This window comes from Oryctolagus cuniculus, chromosome 15 (genome assembly GCF_964237555.1).
Source record: "Oryctolagus cuniculus chromosome 15, mOryCun1.1, whole genome shotgun sequence".
Classification (NCBI taxonomy): Eukaryota; Metazoa; Chordata; class Mammalia; order Lagomorpha; family Leporidae; genus Oryctolagus; species Oryctolagus cuniculus.
The window spans coordinates 9,869,350-9,881,513 of NC_091446.1; the positions used below are offsets into that span (position 1 = coordinate 9,869,350).

The 12,164-nt window shown below is 51.1% G+C and overlaps 1 protein-coding gene across 1 annotated transcript in view; it reads right to left on the bottom strand.

The window, feature by feature from the left end:
- Window positions 1–3,242: 3,242 nt before the first annotated feature.
- WDR11 (WD repeat domain 11) overlaps window positions 3,243–12,164 on the bottom strand; it is a 58,115-nt gene continuing 49,193 nt past the window's right edge. The window contains exons 21-29 of the mRNA XM_002718693.5: window positions 11,224–11,286; window positions 10,086–10,151; window positions 8,781–8,943; window positions 8,152–8,247; window positions 7,486–7,651; window positions 6,970–7,067; window positions 6,411–6,556; window positions 5,599–5,678; window positions 3,243–4,154 (exon numbers count right to left, since the gene is read on the bottom strand). Coding sequence (XP_002718739.2) covers window positions 3,997–4,154; window positions 5,599–5,678; window positions 6,411–6,556; window positions 6,970–7,067; window positions 7,486–7,651; window positions 8,152–8,247; window positions 8,781–8,943; window positions 10,086–10,151; window positions 11,224–11,286 — 1,036 coding nt within the window. The 3' untranslated portion in view covers window positions 3,243–3,996. The remainder of the gene's footprint in view (window positions 4,155–5,598; window positions 5,679–6,410; window positions 6,557–6,969; window positions 7,068–7,485; window positions 7,652–8,151; window positions 8,248–8,780; window positions 8,944–10,085; window positions 10,152–11,223; window positions 11,287–12,164) is intronic.

The following is a 12,164-nucleotide window of genomic DNA, read 5'->3' on the forward strand; positions in this document are numbered from 1 at the left end:
ACCATAAAAGGCCAAGTGACCTCTGCTGGAGAAAACAGCCCTGGAGAGCACAGCCAGCAGGTGGCACAGTTGTGTCCCGGAACTGTACAGAAACGGGCCCTGGTGGCATGTGGCTCTAACGTGGGCATCACCTAGTGGAGGGGGCACTGACCATGTGGGGCCCTGCCCCATCCCAGGTAGCTCCCCTTTCCCCTGCGTTCCCATCAGCCACCTTGATTCATTTGAAACTTACCGTAACTGCAAAAGGAGCACGGATTCCACGAGCTACATTTTCTTTCATCTCAAATATTTGTTCAAATCCAGTCCTTTTTTTAAAAATATTTATTTAAAAGTCAGAGTGAGCGAGAGGGACAGAGAAGGACAGTGAGAGGGAGGGAGAGAGAGGGGCGAGGGAGGGAGAGACAGAGAGAGAGATTGATCAATATTCTCTCCACTGGCTCTCTTCCCAAATGGTCCCAGCACCCAGGGCTGGGCATGGCAGAAGACTGGAAGTCCATCTGGATGTCCAAAGTGGATGCAGGGGCCCAGGCACCCAGGCCATCCGCTGCTGCTTTCCCAGGTGCAGTAGACAGGGGCGGGATCTGAAGTGGAGCAGCCGGGACTCAAACCAGCGCCCAAACGGGATGCCAGTGTTGCAGGCGCTGGTGTAACTCACTGCGCCACAATGCTGGCCCCAAATCCAGTCTCTGAAGTGACACATCACAGGTTCTTGAAAATCCTGCATCCTGTGGTTCTTGGCTTTGCTAATTTTAAATACGTGAGATCAGACTGCCCCTAGGGAGCCTGCAAGACCCTGCAAGCCCACTAAGACCCGAGCGGGGCGTCGGCACAGAGCTGTGCACCCGGGGCGTGTCCTCCCCGCAGCCGCCTTGCACAGTCCTTCCTTCTGCACCCACAGCTTCCCCGTCCAGTCCCAGACCCGCCATCAGGATCCCACTTCCCCACAGCCTGTCTCTCAGGGTGACTATTCAGCCACGCTCCCCAGATCGTCACCAGCAACCTGTGCGAAGCCCACCCGTGCTGACCCGGAGCCCGCCTCGCTGGGCCGAGCGAGGCAGGGCCACCCTGCGGCCTGGGATGGGACCACTCGGCACCGCTCCCCACGGCTCACTCGCAGGCTGGGCTGCTCCCCTCCGCCTGGAATGCATCTCACTCTTAGAGCTGTTTTCTTTCCGCAGTCAACATGCAGAAGCCGGGCAAGCTCAGGGGCGCCCCTGAGGAACCCAGAGTCCTCCCTCCTGGGCACTGCACGGGTGCTTCCGCCTTGGCTAAGTCACTGTTCTGCACCCCTGAAACCAAACAGGTGAGGGTGGGGTTTTTTCTTTTGAGGCACAAGAGCCAAACACTGAAATGCCCCCAGGGGTCCCCAGGACTCCCTGAGGGCCGCAGTCCCTCAAAGCCGCCGTGTGGGGCAGGCGTGGGGCTGTATTTCAGGTGGGTGCTGCACGTCCAACCCAACACTTGGGGGGAAGCAGGCAGGGCCCGCAGGAGGCAGCCGGACGTCCGCTCTCCGTGGTCCTGAGACTGCCGCTTCGTGTTGCGGCAGGTTTCTGGCTGCTTGCTGAAGCTCTGCGCCTTCTCCCTCACCTGCACGGTCTAAGCAGGAAGACACGCCTGTCCACTTTAATTGGAGGAAGGGCTCGTTCATTCAGAGTATTTGGAGTCAGTCAACAATCCCACGCAGGCTCCAACGAAGTGGCCCTGTTGGCTAGAACATCCCCGCACGGCTGCCCCCCTGCCTGGCACAATTCTGCTACGTTGGCAGCACAATGACAGGATGGTGCCTCAGTGCCCGACTCCTAACACGTGCACAAGTGACACGTCCAGCCACAGAGCCAGGATTTGCGGCGACAATACCATGCGACGGCCCCTCCAGGAAGCAGCAGCTGATGAGCTGCGTGGAGATGTTCTGAGGCGGTGCACCTGACAGGAGTGCGTGCTGCTCTGACAGCCATTTAGAAAGAAGAGGACCCCCGGCCGCCACTCCCCGAGCCTGGAGGAGCTCGAGCAGGCCGTGAAGCACGGACCCGTTCCTTGGCCACGGAGCAGGGCAGAGGGTGCGGCCGGAGAGGGGAGGGGAGAGCTCTGACAAGGTCAGCCACGAGGAAGCACCCAACTCCGGCCCGCCTTCCTCCCGCGGGAGCCCCCAGCCCAGAACAGCCTCTCGGCTCCGGCTTGTATCACTGCCACGGGCAGGGGCGCAGGCCGGGGCGCTTCCAGCTGTGTCCGACACACGCCTGGTCTCCTTGTCGTGAGGTGCTCAGACCGCCCCCAACCAGCTGGTCCCCGACAGGCCCAGGCTGCCGCCCAGCTACCATGTCTCACCTGCTTCGCTCTGCAGCCAGGCAACGCCTCACGCCCTGCTCACCCCGAGGCCTCAAATCTGATATTTAGAACACACCACTCTGGAGTCTGGAACAAAACTTTTGTCTCCTCTCTGCCTGCTGTCTTTTCAGCTGGCCGAAGGTGGTGATGGGCTGGATGTCTGCATCCCCACCCACATCTCACTCCTCTGTGTGACGGTGTTTGCAGGTGGGGTCTTGGGGAGGTGATTACAGCTAGATTAGGTGATGAGGGTTTGACTGGCAGAGACCTCACTGTGTCCACGTCCAGAGGAAGGCCGCGTGAAGACAAGGCCAGAAGCCCTAAAGGCCACACAAGCAGGCCCTCACCAGGACACCAGTCTCGGACTTCCGGCTCCAGAACCGGGAAACAAGCGCCTGCTGCAGTGCCGGCTGCGCTCGGGGCTGCATGAATGAACGCACCTGCCCGTCACCTTCAGCAGGCACCGCAGAGGGAGCGGGGTCTGCCGCGGCCTTTCCGGATCCTGCCGTAACCCGCCCGGCACAGCAAGGCGAGCGGAGGACCTCGCCAGGCAGTCAGTGAACGGATCCTGGGTCCCTTCTAGAACCCCTGGGCCGAGCACTGTCTGGGAACAAGTGTTCCAGGGAGAGGCCTGTTTCATGGCAGAGGGGTCCAACTGGTTGGTTAGAAAGGCTACAAACAGGCCATGGCGGGTGAGGCCCGGGAGGGAGACAGGGCAGTTCAACCGTGCGCTTCTGCTTTCTGTCTGTGGAGTCACAGTCCCACGCGGGGACGCAGAGGCTGAGCAGCCCCAGGCACGGGTACCAGGCCTGCCCATGCTGCACGTGCGGCAGGAGAGGCCGTGGCCTTGGAGCAGGCAGCTGGGTGGCTCCTGGGGTACCAGTGCCTCAGCTAGGTTCGCACAGAACACCAAGGCCTGGATGGAATGTTCTTTTTATTTATCGTTTTTCTAAGTTACAGACATTCAAATGCCCAGCAATAATTTATAATAGTTACATCTCATATATTTCAGCTACTAAAGAACACAGAGACAGAAAATCAAAGTACAAAGAGAGAGACTTCAAAAATGAGGTTACTGTAATGCATCCTAGGAGTTAAAATTCAAATATCAAAGACTCCACATACTGGAGCCAAACGTGGAACTTCAAACCTCCCTATGACCTTATGAGCCTGAAATTACAAAATTTTGGTAACTGCCTAAAACAAGGAATCAAATGCATTTTCAAGGTGAGAACATAGCGAGTGCTGTGGTCGCTGTCGTGAACAGCTCCTGTCCTGCCTGTTCTTCACACAAACAGGCCCAGCACAGATCTGAGGAGTGGCATCACAGACCTCTTCTTCCGCATCTTTAGTCAACGAGAAAAGCACTTCAGTCTCTTCAATCTTAAGTTTTAAAAAATTAAGTCTTTCCAGGGATTCTTAAAGCTCTCTTCCCAAAAGTATAAAATACGACCCACTTGTAAAATTGGAAGCGTTCATTTTTTGGAAATCAACACAGGACAAGGAACTTGCTCCTAGTCTAAGTGCCCGGGCCGCACGGTGCACGGCCAGCCTCAGGAGGCCTCGGACAGCTTACGGGACCCTGCCTTCCTCATCTGGACTGACGGTGAGCATGACCGTGACCACGGCCGGATTAGCTCGCGCGCCCGCCCTGCCTCCCAAGTCAGCGTGTCACTCTTCTTTGGGCTCCTGCTTGGGGGATTCCAGCTCTGCCAACAGCTCTTTGCCAGCTGCTCCAGCTTTAGACGCAAAAAGAGCTGCTCCCTGTTTAAAGCCGAGGTTCTTCAAACTCCGGGCGTAGTCTGTGTAGATGGCAGAAATGAGCTTCTGTAGACCGCAGTTAAGGAAAAGACAAGTGGTGGGGCCGAGCTGATGCTCCACACAGGCTCCCCGGGCAGGGGGAGAGAGCAGGGCCGCTGCCGAGAGACCTGGTGTCCACGGCGGGCAGCCCGGAGGAGCACCCTTCGCGGGGGAAGAGCGATTCCTGGCTGCGCAGGCGACATCCGGTCTGTACCACTACACCCGGCACCACCTGAGCCCTCAGCTTCTGCTTCCAGAGACCCCGCCACATTCTCCCACCACCCACAACCAACTAATGAGTGGAAAAAGAAAGAGCGAAGTCCAAGGTTGGCAGGCGGGGGAGGGACACGGATACCCAAGGAGCTCCATGTATCTGGGTGCTGGGTCCTGGACAGCCTTGCTCGGCTGGGCTCTGGTATTAAAAGTGGGTCCTCTGACCCAGGTCCAACTTCACCAGCTGGGAACGTGAGCAAGGACGCTCAGGCTTTACAGTTTAAAAAATTTTAGTTAATTTTAGTTTTCCTATAACAACAGAAAAATACACACACACACATAATAACACAAACCAAATACCTGACATGCAGAAATGAGGCCAAACGTAATAATTAAAGAAAAAGTGCAGGGGAAGGCATTGTAGTGTAGCAGGTAAAGCCACCGGTTCATGTCCCATCTGCTCCACTTCCAATCGCTCCCTGCTAATGGCCTGGGAAATGCAGAGGAAGATGGCCTAAGTGTCTGGGCCCCTGCTACCCAGGTGGGAGACCTGGAGGCAGCTCCTGGCTCCTGGTTTCAGCCTGGCCCAGCCCTCGCCGTTGTGGCCATCTGGGGAGTGAAACAGCAGATAGATGGATGCTCTTTCTCTAGCTCTGATTTTCAAATAAATCTTTTTTTTTTCAAAGTACAACGGGAAAAAGTTAGGCTGTGCATGCAAACATAGGGAATTGGGAGCTGTATTCTCAAGCCCATTCTTTTCAAAGAAAAAAATGTGCCTGAGAAGTGCAGAAGAAGTAAAATGTTCTTGGCTGGGGCAGCCCACAGTGTCGCATCTGTGGAGTGAGTGCTGTATCCTGCTCCCTGTTAGACTGTCACTACGCTGACAGTGGGATTCCTTCCTTTTTATTTCTTCCAGGATATATTTCCCAAGTAAACATAAAACCCATTCCATGGCATGCCTTGCTTTGAATGAATAACATTTTAAAGTACTGGAGCTGTACTCTGCCCCTACAGAGTTTCTTTCACTGGCTTTGTCTCCCGTCAAGCATTGTAAAATGTGGGTCCCTCCCCTTTCACGGTGCTCCCAGCTGACGCCAGTGGCGCAATGACCCTGTGCCTGATTCTCTCTCCTTCCATCCCTCTGCGGCCCCAGCCCTGCTGAATCAGAACATGAATCTTTTTCAGCGTAACAGAGCCCAGGCAGCACCAACAGGGGAGCCCCAAGCCCCTCCCCAAGTGGGAACAAACTAGAAAGGATATCCGTGTCCTCGCCGACTGCGAAGGCGCCATACTCCAGGCACGCTTCCACAAACAGGGCCGCTCTGTCGAAGTACCTCATGCTGCAACACACAAGGTCAGGGTTAGCCTTTGGGAGGGTTTCTGGGTCTTTCTAAGACCCAGTTTATAAAAGAAAGAAGAAGATACACAGCTGTCCAACCCAAGAATTTTTTAAAAATTAACACTTAAAAACATTGTGAGGCAGTTTAAATATGAGGGTTCTTCCAGAGTTCACAAAAAACCTGTGTTACGAAGCAACTATGCATGGATTGTCAAATATTTTAATGCCGTTTCTCCATGAACACCTCTCATGTACTGAAATCTACGGGTACTCGGGCACCTGCTGTCCAGACTGAACAAGTAATCTCTTGTCATATCTGCCTCAACTCGTCTCAACACGTCTCCCTGGTGCTAAGTAAACGTCCCCTCAGCAGCAACAGGTCCCTCTCTCAGGGGCGTCCAGAGGGGACTCCCCACCTGGTCACGCTTTCTTCCCTTCCTACTGCCCTCGGGCTTCCTCGCTGCTGCTCCGCTCAGAGCCGAGCCGTTCCCAGGTCTCTGAAGGCTTCTCTCACAATCTTTTTTAACAGGTGCCTAGTGGGTCTGACAGTCTACTGGCAGAAAAACCCCATAGCTCCTAGACCGAATGAGAATCAGTGATCACAGAGGGCGCCATTCTCCTCCAGGAGTTTCAACAAATCTGAACCGAGCGCTTTGGCTGTCCACCCGCTGGAGCCTCCGTAAAGTGTGAGGGATCCCGGGCCGCGCACTGAGCCCAGGGCCTGGCGCTGTACCTGTGAAGTGTCTCTGCCACACTGGAAAAACAGCCCAGGGAGAGCAGGACCAACAGGGCCTTGGACTTCTGATTGACTTGTGGAGAACACAGGTGGTCAACCCACCGTTTCAGAACGTCGGCACACTCTTCAGAACTTAGACGGACCTGAGACAGAGCACACATTAACAGCAGAACCATCCACTCGCTACACAGGAAGAACAATTTCCCGACAGGAGATCTGCTCCTGTGGAGCAGGTGCTAGGCCTTGCTCTCCGAGCCCTGCCTGGAGGCGCCGCTGACCTGGCCAGCAGGGCTAACGCCCACGTCTGCGGGATCCGCAGGCCGCAACACCTCTCGGCTCAGTCTGGGTCAGACCCAGCAGGGAGAGGATGCAGCTGTCACCTAACTGCTACCGACGACAGCTCCATTTCTCCACGAGAAGAAGTCAACAGGAGGAAGAGATGTGAGAGAAAACACTGCAAAGCAGCTTTGCAGGCCAGAAATGCTTCCACATCAGAGTCAAGAGCTCAAGACAGCTTTCTGTCCCAAACGCTCCAGGTCCAGCCGCAATCACCTACCTTTGCGAGCCAGGCTGCACGATTCCACTCGCCGTACGTCTGCAGGTAGCGGCAGGCGTCGGCAGCCTTGTCTATCAGGCAGAGCAACTGAACGCCCTCTGTAAGACACAGAGACACTGCACTCTCTCTTGGACGAGCCGTCACAAAGGAGGTCACCACTGGACCTCAGCTACTCTCGTGCACCAAGTATCTAAGGAGACACTCGACTTAAACTTTAAAATATTACAAAAGATCCATGCAATAATCACTCAAATAACCGAGGGAGGAACACTGTACAGTCTGGAGAAATCACAGGTGAGCCCAACTCTCTCCCAGGCTTGATTGTTCTGGTTTGCTCAGACTGTCCAATTTATGCCTGCCACTGTGGCAATGATTAGATGATAAATTACGGTCATCTTATAGATACGTTCTTCAGCATATATAGCTGAGAATGACATGTCCTCAGTAATCAGCCACTGTGCTGAGAGCAGGTCTGATTTCCCACAGGACTGACAGCCAGCCACAAGGTTGCCTTACCTGCCAACTTGCCATTGGCAATCATGTTAGTTGCCACCAGCTTAATGGTGCTCTGAGAGGGGCCCGACGAGGTGACAGTGGTAACCAGACAGGCCTTCAGGGAGTCACAGTAATAGTGCTGGTTATCGGCACTTGTTTCCAACAGCAGCTGCACAGCTCTGTCTGTCTAATAAGAGCAACAGGTTTTCCAATTATGAAATAGCTTCCTCTAACATAACCTTTTGAAACTGATGATGTGAAACACTCAAAGTTCAGAGCTTAAGAAAGATGTTCATTTCTAACACATGGTCTTGGATGTGTGTTTACATAAACTGCAGTGTACACCACGTTTCTGAGACAAACATGAAGCCAATCAGGTGCACGCAAGTGCTCAAGGATCCGCCTCCTCCAGCTTTGCACCAGTCATTCCAGAGACACATGGAATCAAACAGCGAGGCTTCATCTAGCAGTATGACAGCCAAATCGCAGGCTGCGTACCCATCTGTTTCTGTTTCCTCACCATGTCTGCTGGTATTTGAGAGTGAGCACAAGTTCACGGGGATGGAAACCTATTCCGGAGGAGGCACTATGAGAGGTATCTGCGGAAGTGTTAGAAGACACAAGCGCTGGAACACTAACCGCCTCGCACCTCCCTGGAGCACGGAAAGTTAACAGAAACTGACATACTTGACCCAAGAGCAGCAGCTGGTCTGTGCATTTCCTTGTGTGGTCATAAGTTGACCTCTTCACTTCCTGAAGATTAACCCTTTCCAGTTGAAATTTCTATTAACGGGGGAGAGAGGAAGAGAAAGAAAATTGAGCCTAGACTGTAAGACTTTGAACTGTTTACATTTTAATGTACTTCAGAAAGTCATTTTAATAAACATGAGCCTGACCTAGATTACTAGCAAATCAGCTTTATAGAAGTCCAACAATTTCCTAAGAACTTGAACTGAAATGCACTGCCATTCATGTGCACGCATGCCTGCTTCCAGCAGATGGCGCTTGAGGGAGCTGGCACTGAGGCCACCTTTCCTATGCAAATTTAACCCAAGTGCACAGAATATTTATTGTTACAGAAAGATAATAAAATAGAATTAAAATGAACCTGCTACAGAATTTAAGACAAATTTAAAAATCTGTGATAACAAAATGTTAATATCCACTAAAATACTCAGCATTTGAGCCTTTTGTGTCCTGAGACTTGTTTCTCATATGTGGACTTCAACTTGGTTAGAAAGTTTCCCAAGTTTAGGATATTTACAAAAATGGAAGTCATCAATATGATAGCTTTCAATGTTTTAACACAGGAATACCTGAAAGTAGACGTTTTCACAGAGTATGTCGTAACATATATCGAGAGGGTTGTTCAACTTGTCCTTCGTAGCTGCTGTGCTGGTGGGCTTGTCCTGGGACAGGCTGTGCAGGTAATGGGCCGCCACCGTCCAGAAGTGCAGCTCCGATTCATCCCCATAAAGCCTGAGAAGGGCCGAACCAAAGTCAGCACTGCTCTCCGGCACGCCTGGGCCCGGGCCTGGGTTCCTGGCGTGGTCAGCAGTACGGCAACCACTGCTCTCTTTGCAAGGTCTGCTGGGGCACTGGCATGGGCCTGGCGGTCTGCTGGGGCACTGGCATGGGCCTGGCGGTCTGCTGGGGCACTGGCATGGGCCTGGCACAGGGAAGGGAAGAAGCAGCAAGTCCTCCAGCCGTGCTGCTAGGTCTCCAACACACAGGGGCCTGAATGCACAGGGCCCCTGCACTCCCCAGTATCTCTGTTCTGTGCTAAGGTCAAGTACTTTCCAGGTATGCCCTTAGCACGACTTCTGACCTGGAACCACTGGGAACAAGTTTCTGCAGGATAACAGGCTAGACAAGATGTGCAAGTCATGCGCCATCTAGTTTCTGGGGAGTGGAGGGAAAGAAAGGCCTTTTTACAAGTGACCACTCTACAGTGAGAAAGTATAGGTTACTACATGCAAATATAATTTAATGGTATATTTGAGTCTATGCCATTTGTAGCTAATGTTCTAAGATACAAACTTTTGAAACTTTTTTTTAAAGATTTATTTATTTGAAAGGTGGAGTGACGGGGGCGGGGTGGGAGGCGGAGAGTGTGAGTCTTCCATCCACTGGTTCACTCCCCAATTGGCTGCAATGGCCAGAGCTGGGCCAATCTGAAGCCAGGAGCCTGGGGCTTCCTCCAGGTCTCCCACATGGGTGCAGGGGCCCAATCACTTGGGCCTTCTTCTACTACTTCCCCAGGCCATAGCAGGAGCTGGATTGGAAGTGGAGCAGCCAGGACTCAGATCGGCACCATATGGAATGCCGGCACCACAGGCAGCGGCCTTACCTGTTACGCCACAGCAGCAGCCCCAAGACACATAATTTTAACAGCTGTCTGTGAGGACTCTTTACCATACAGAAGACCGACAACTCATGTTTGAATGTAGTTTGATGTTTCCTCCTATTTGTATTACTACTCTCAAAACTAACTGTGACACATCTAAAGAATGAATTGGCATAGATTTCTAATTTCTGAAAGACCGGTTGTAACTAAAAATCCTAAATACAAGTTAACTTGAAAGTCTGTGTCTTACACAGAATACTTCCAGAAGTGTTACCTTGACACAAGCAGGCACCTCTGCAGGAGAGTGAATTCTGGATCAAGCAAGAGTTTCTTTATGTCACTGCAGACAGGAGTCCAAACAAAAGCAGAAGAGAAGATTTCAATCAATCAACAAAGCAAGGAGAAACATCGATAGACCCTGGAAACGGAACGTTCCACTCAAAGACTATGCTCAGAACTTTTAAAAAGGAAAGTTACTTTGCCAGGACCCTGAAGTTACAGTGTGGGGCGTGAAGTCCTCAAGCGTGGAGAAGCAGCGCCTGCCCCCCAGCACAGGGACCGTGGGCTCTGCTGCTGGCTGGCGGGCCTGTGTGTGAAAATATGAACCATGGGAAGGGTAACGTTGCTCAGAAAATGGTTGTTAATCGTTAGAGAAGATGGCACTCAGAACTTACTCTGAAAATACTGCCAGAATAAAACACTGAAGGAGGAATGCCTAGTGTTTCTATAAAATATTTCTAAAATAGCCATATATAGAATATTCATAAACCAGGGGAGAAGACATTCTTTAAATCTTTTAAGTCTTTAAGTTTTTCACTTAAATTTAAATGTTAATCTTTGGATAGGGCAAACAAAGTAGCTATTTTGAATTTGCCATCAGTAAGCATTCCACTATATTTCATTTTTTAATTATTATAGTTTCATGTGGCAGATACTAGATTACAAAAGAAATGCAAGAACTCCTTACAGACCCATATTTTTCTCTTTCCTTTGTAATATTATTCCTGAAACTGCCTCTTAGAAACTCTCGGCTCTAGAGAGCACATGAATCTGTCTGCTGACGTACAGATTTCATTTCGGGGGGTGGGGGGCATGTCCTGCAGCACAAGGCTTCCAGGGAGCTCAGGGGGAGGCAGGCGGGGCTATGAGGAGGCTCCCACCACAGCCCCCGGCCCTCACCACATGCGAGTGCACGCAAGTCTCACACCTGTGGAGAGGGATGCTCTGTCACTACAGCCATCAGACAGGCCCTTGTCTACGAAATGAAGACTCCAGGGGGAAACACACCTTTGTGAACAGAATGGCCTCTTCTCGGGCCACCATTTCTATAACATGCATTATTTTCATTGTAAAAATCCAATCCTGAATTTTTCTTTCTCATATTCTTATCTAATAAAACACAGAGAGCTTACTTGGACAACGAATTCAACTGCTCCTGAAGGAGAGTCTTTATTTCTTCATTTTCTGGGTAATCACTGTGCAGAAAAGATTTTAAATGAGTTTATTATGTCATGTACAATCATCCATTTCTTCATCAGAAAAAAATTAATGTAGAAATAACTTCTTTGTAGACCTTAGTTAAAAACTTCATTATAGACCAAAAGGGCAGCAACCTACTCAGGGCCCCACAGTCATTTTTAATGTCCGCTTTTATCGAACTGGGTCAAAGCAAAGAAATAAGTGAAGAAAGTCTCTTTGGCTTCCAAGAAGCCAGAAAATTGATCAGCAGCTATAAACATATTGGTTTTAGCTTCCGTTTCATAAAGAACTTAGTGATGACTAAAGGAATTGGTTCATTCTGCTCTGCAGACAGCTCTTAGAGAACTGAAGCATCACCATATTTTTCAAAAGTCCCCCACTCATGCATACCCGTGCATTCCACATGGCGTAAATTCAGTAATGTGTGCATCTAATCAGTAACTACAAATAATATTTTCTGTGAAATTTTTTTTTGCCTAACCTGAGATTTATAAAATATAACACACCCACTGATGCTGTTCTGGTCTGTACGGTCTGGTCTCCACCCTCCCCTGGCCTCAGGGGACCCTCGTCCTACTCAACCTTTCTCATCATGACGTACCCATCCCTGTCCAGACTGTTAGACCACCACACGGCCACCTGAGAGCAACAGGTGTTCTCCACTCCTCATGCACCCACAAGTCTACAAAGGTCCCGAGGCAGGGGAGGGGATCTGAGGGGCAGATCGGGGTTCTTTCGGCATTTCTGCCTTCTCTTGGCTTGGTGTTAAGGCTAAAGTCTTTTTAAACCCTGGTGTATTGGCTACAGACAATTTTCATGGGTGTCCTTCAACCCCAGGTAAATCATCAAAGCAAAACAAACATGGAAAAACTCA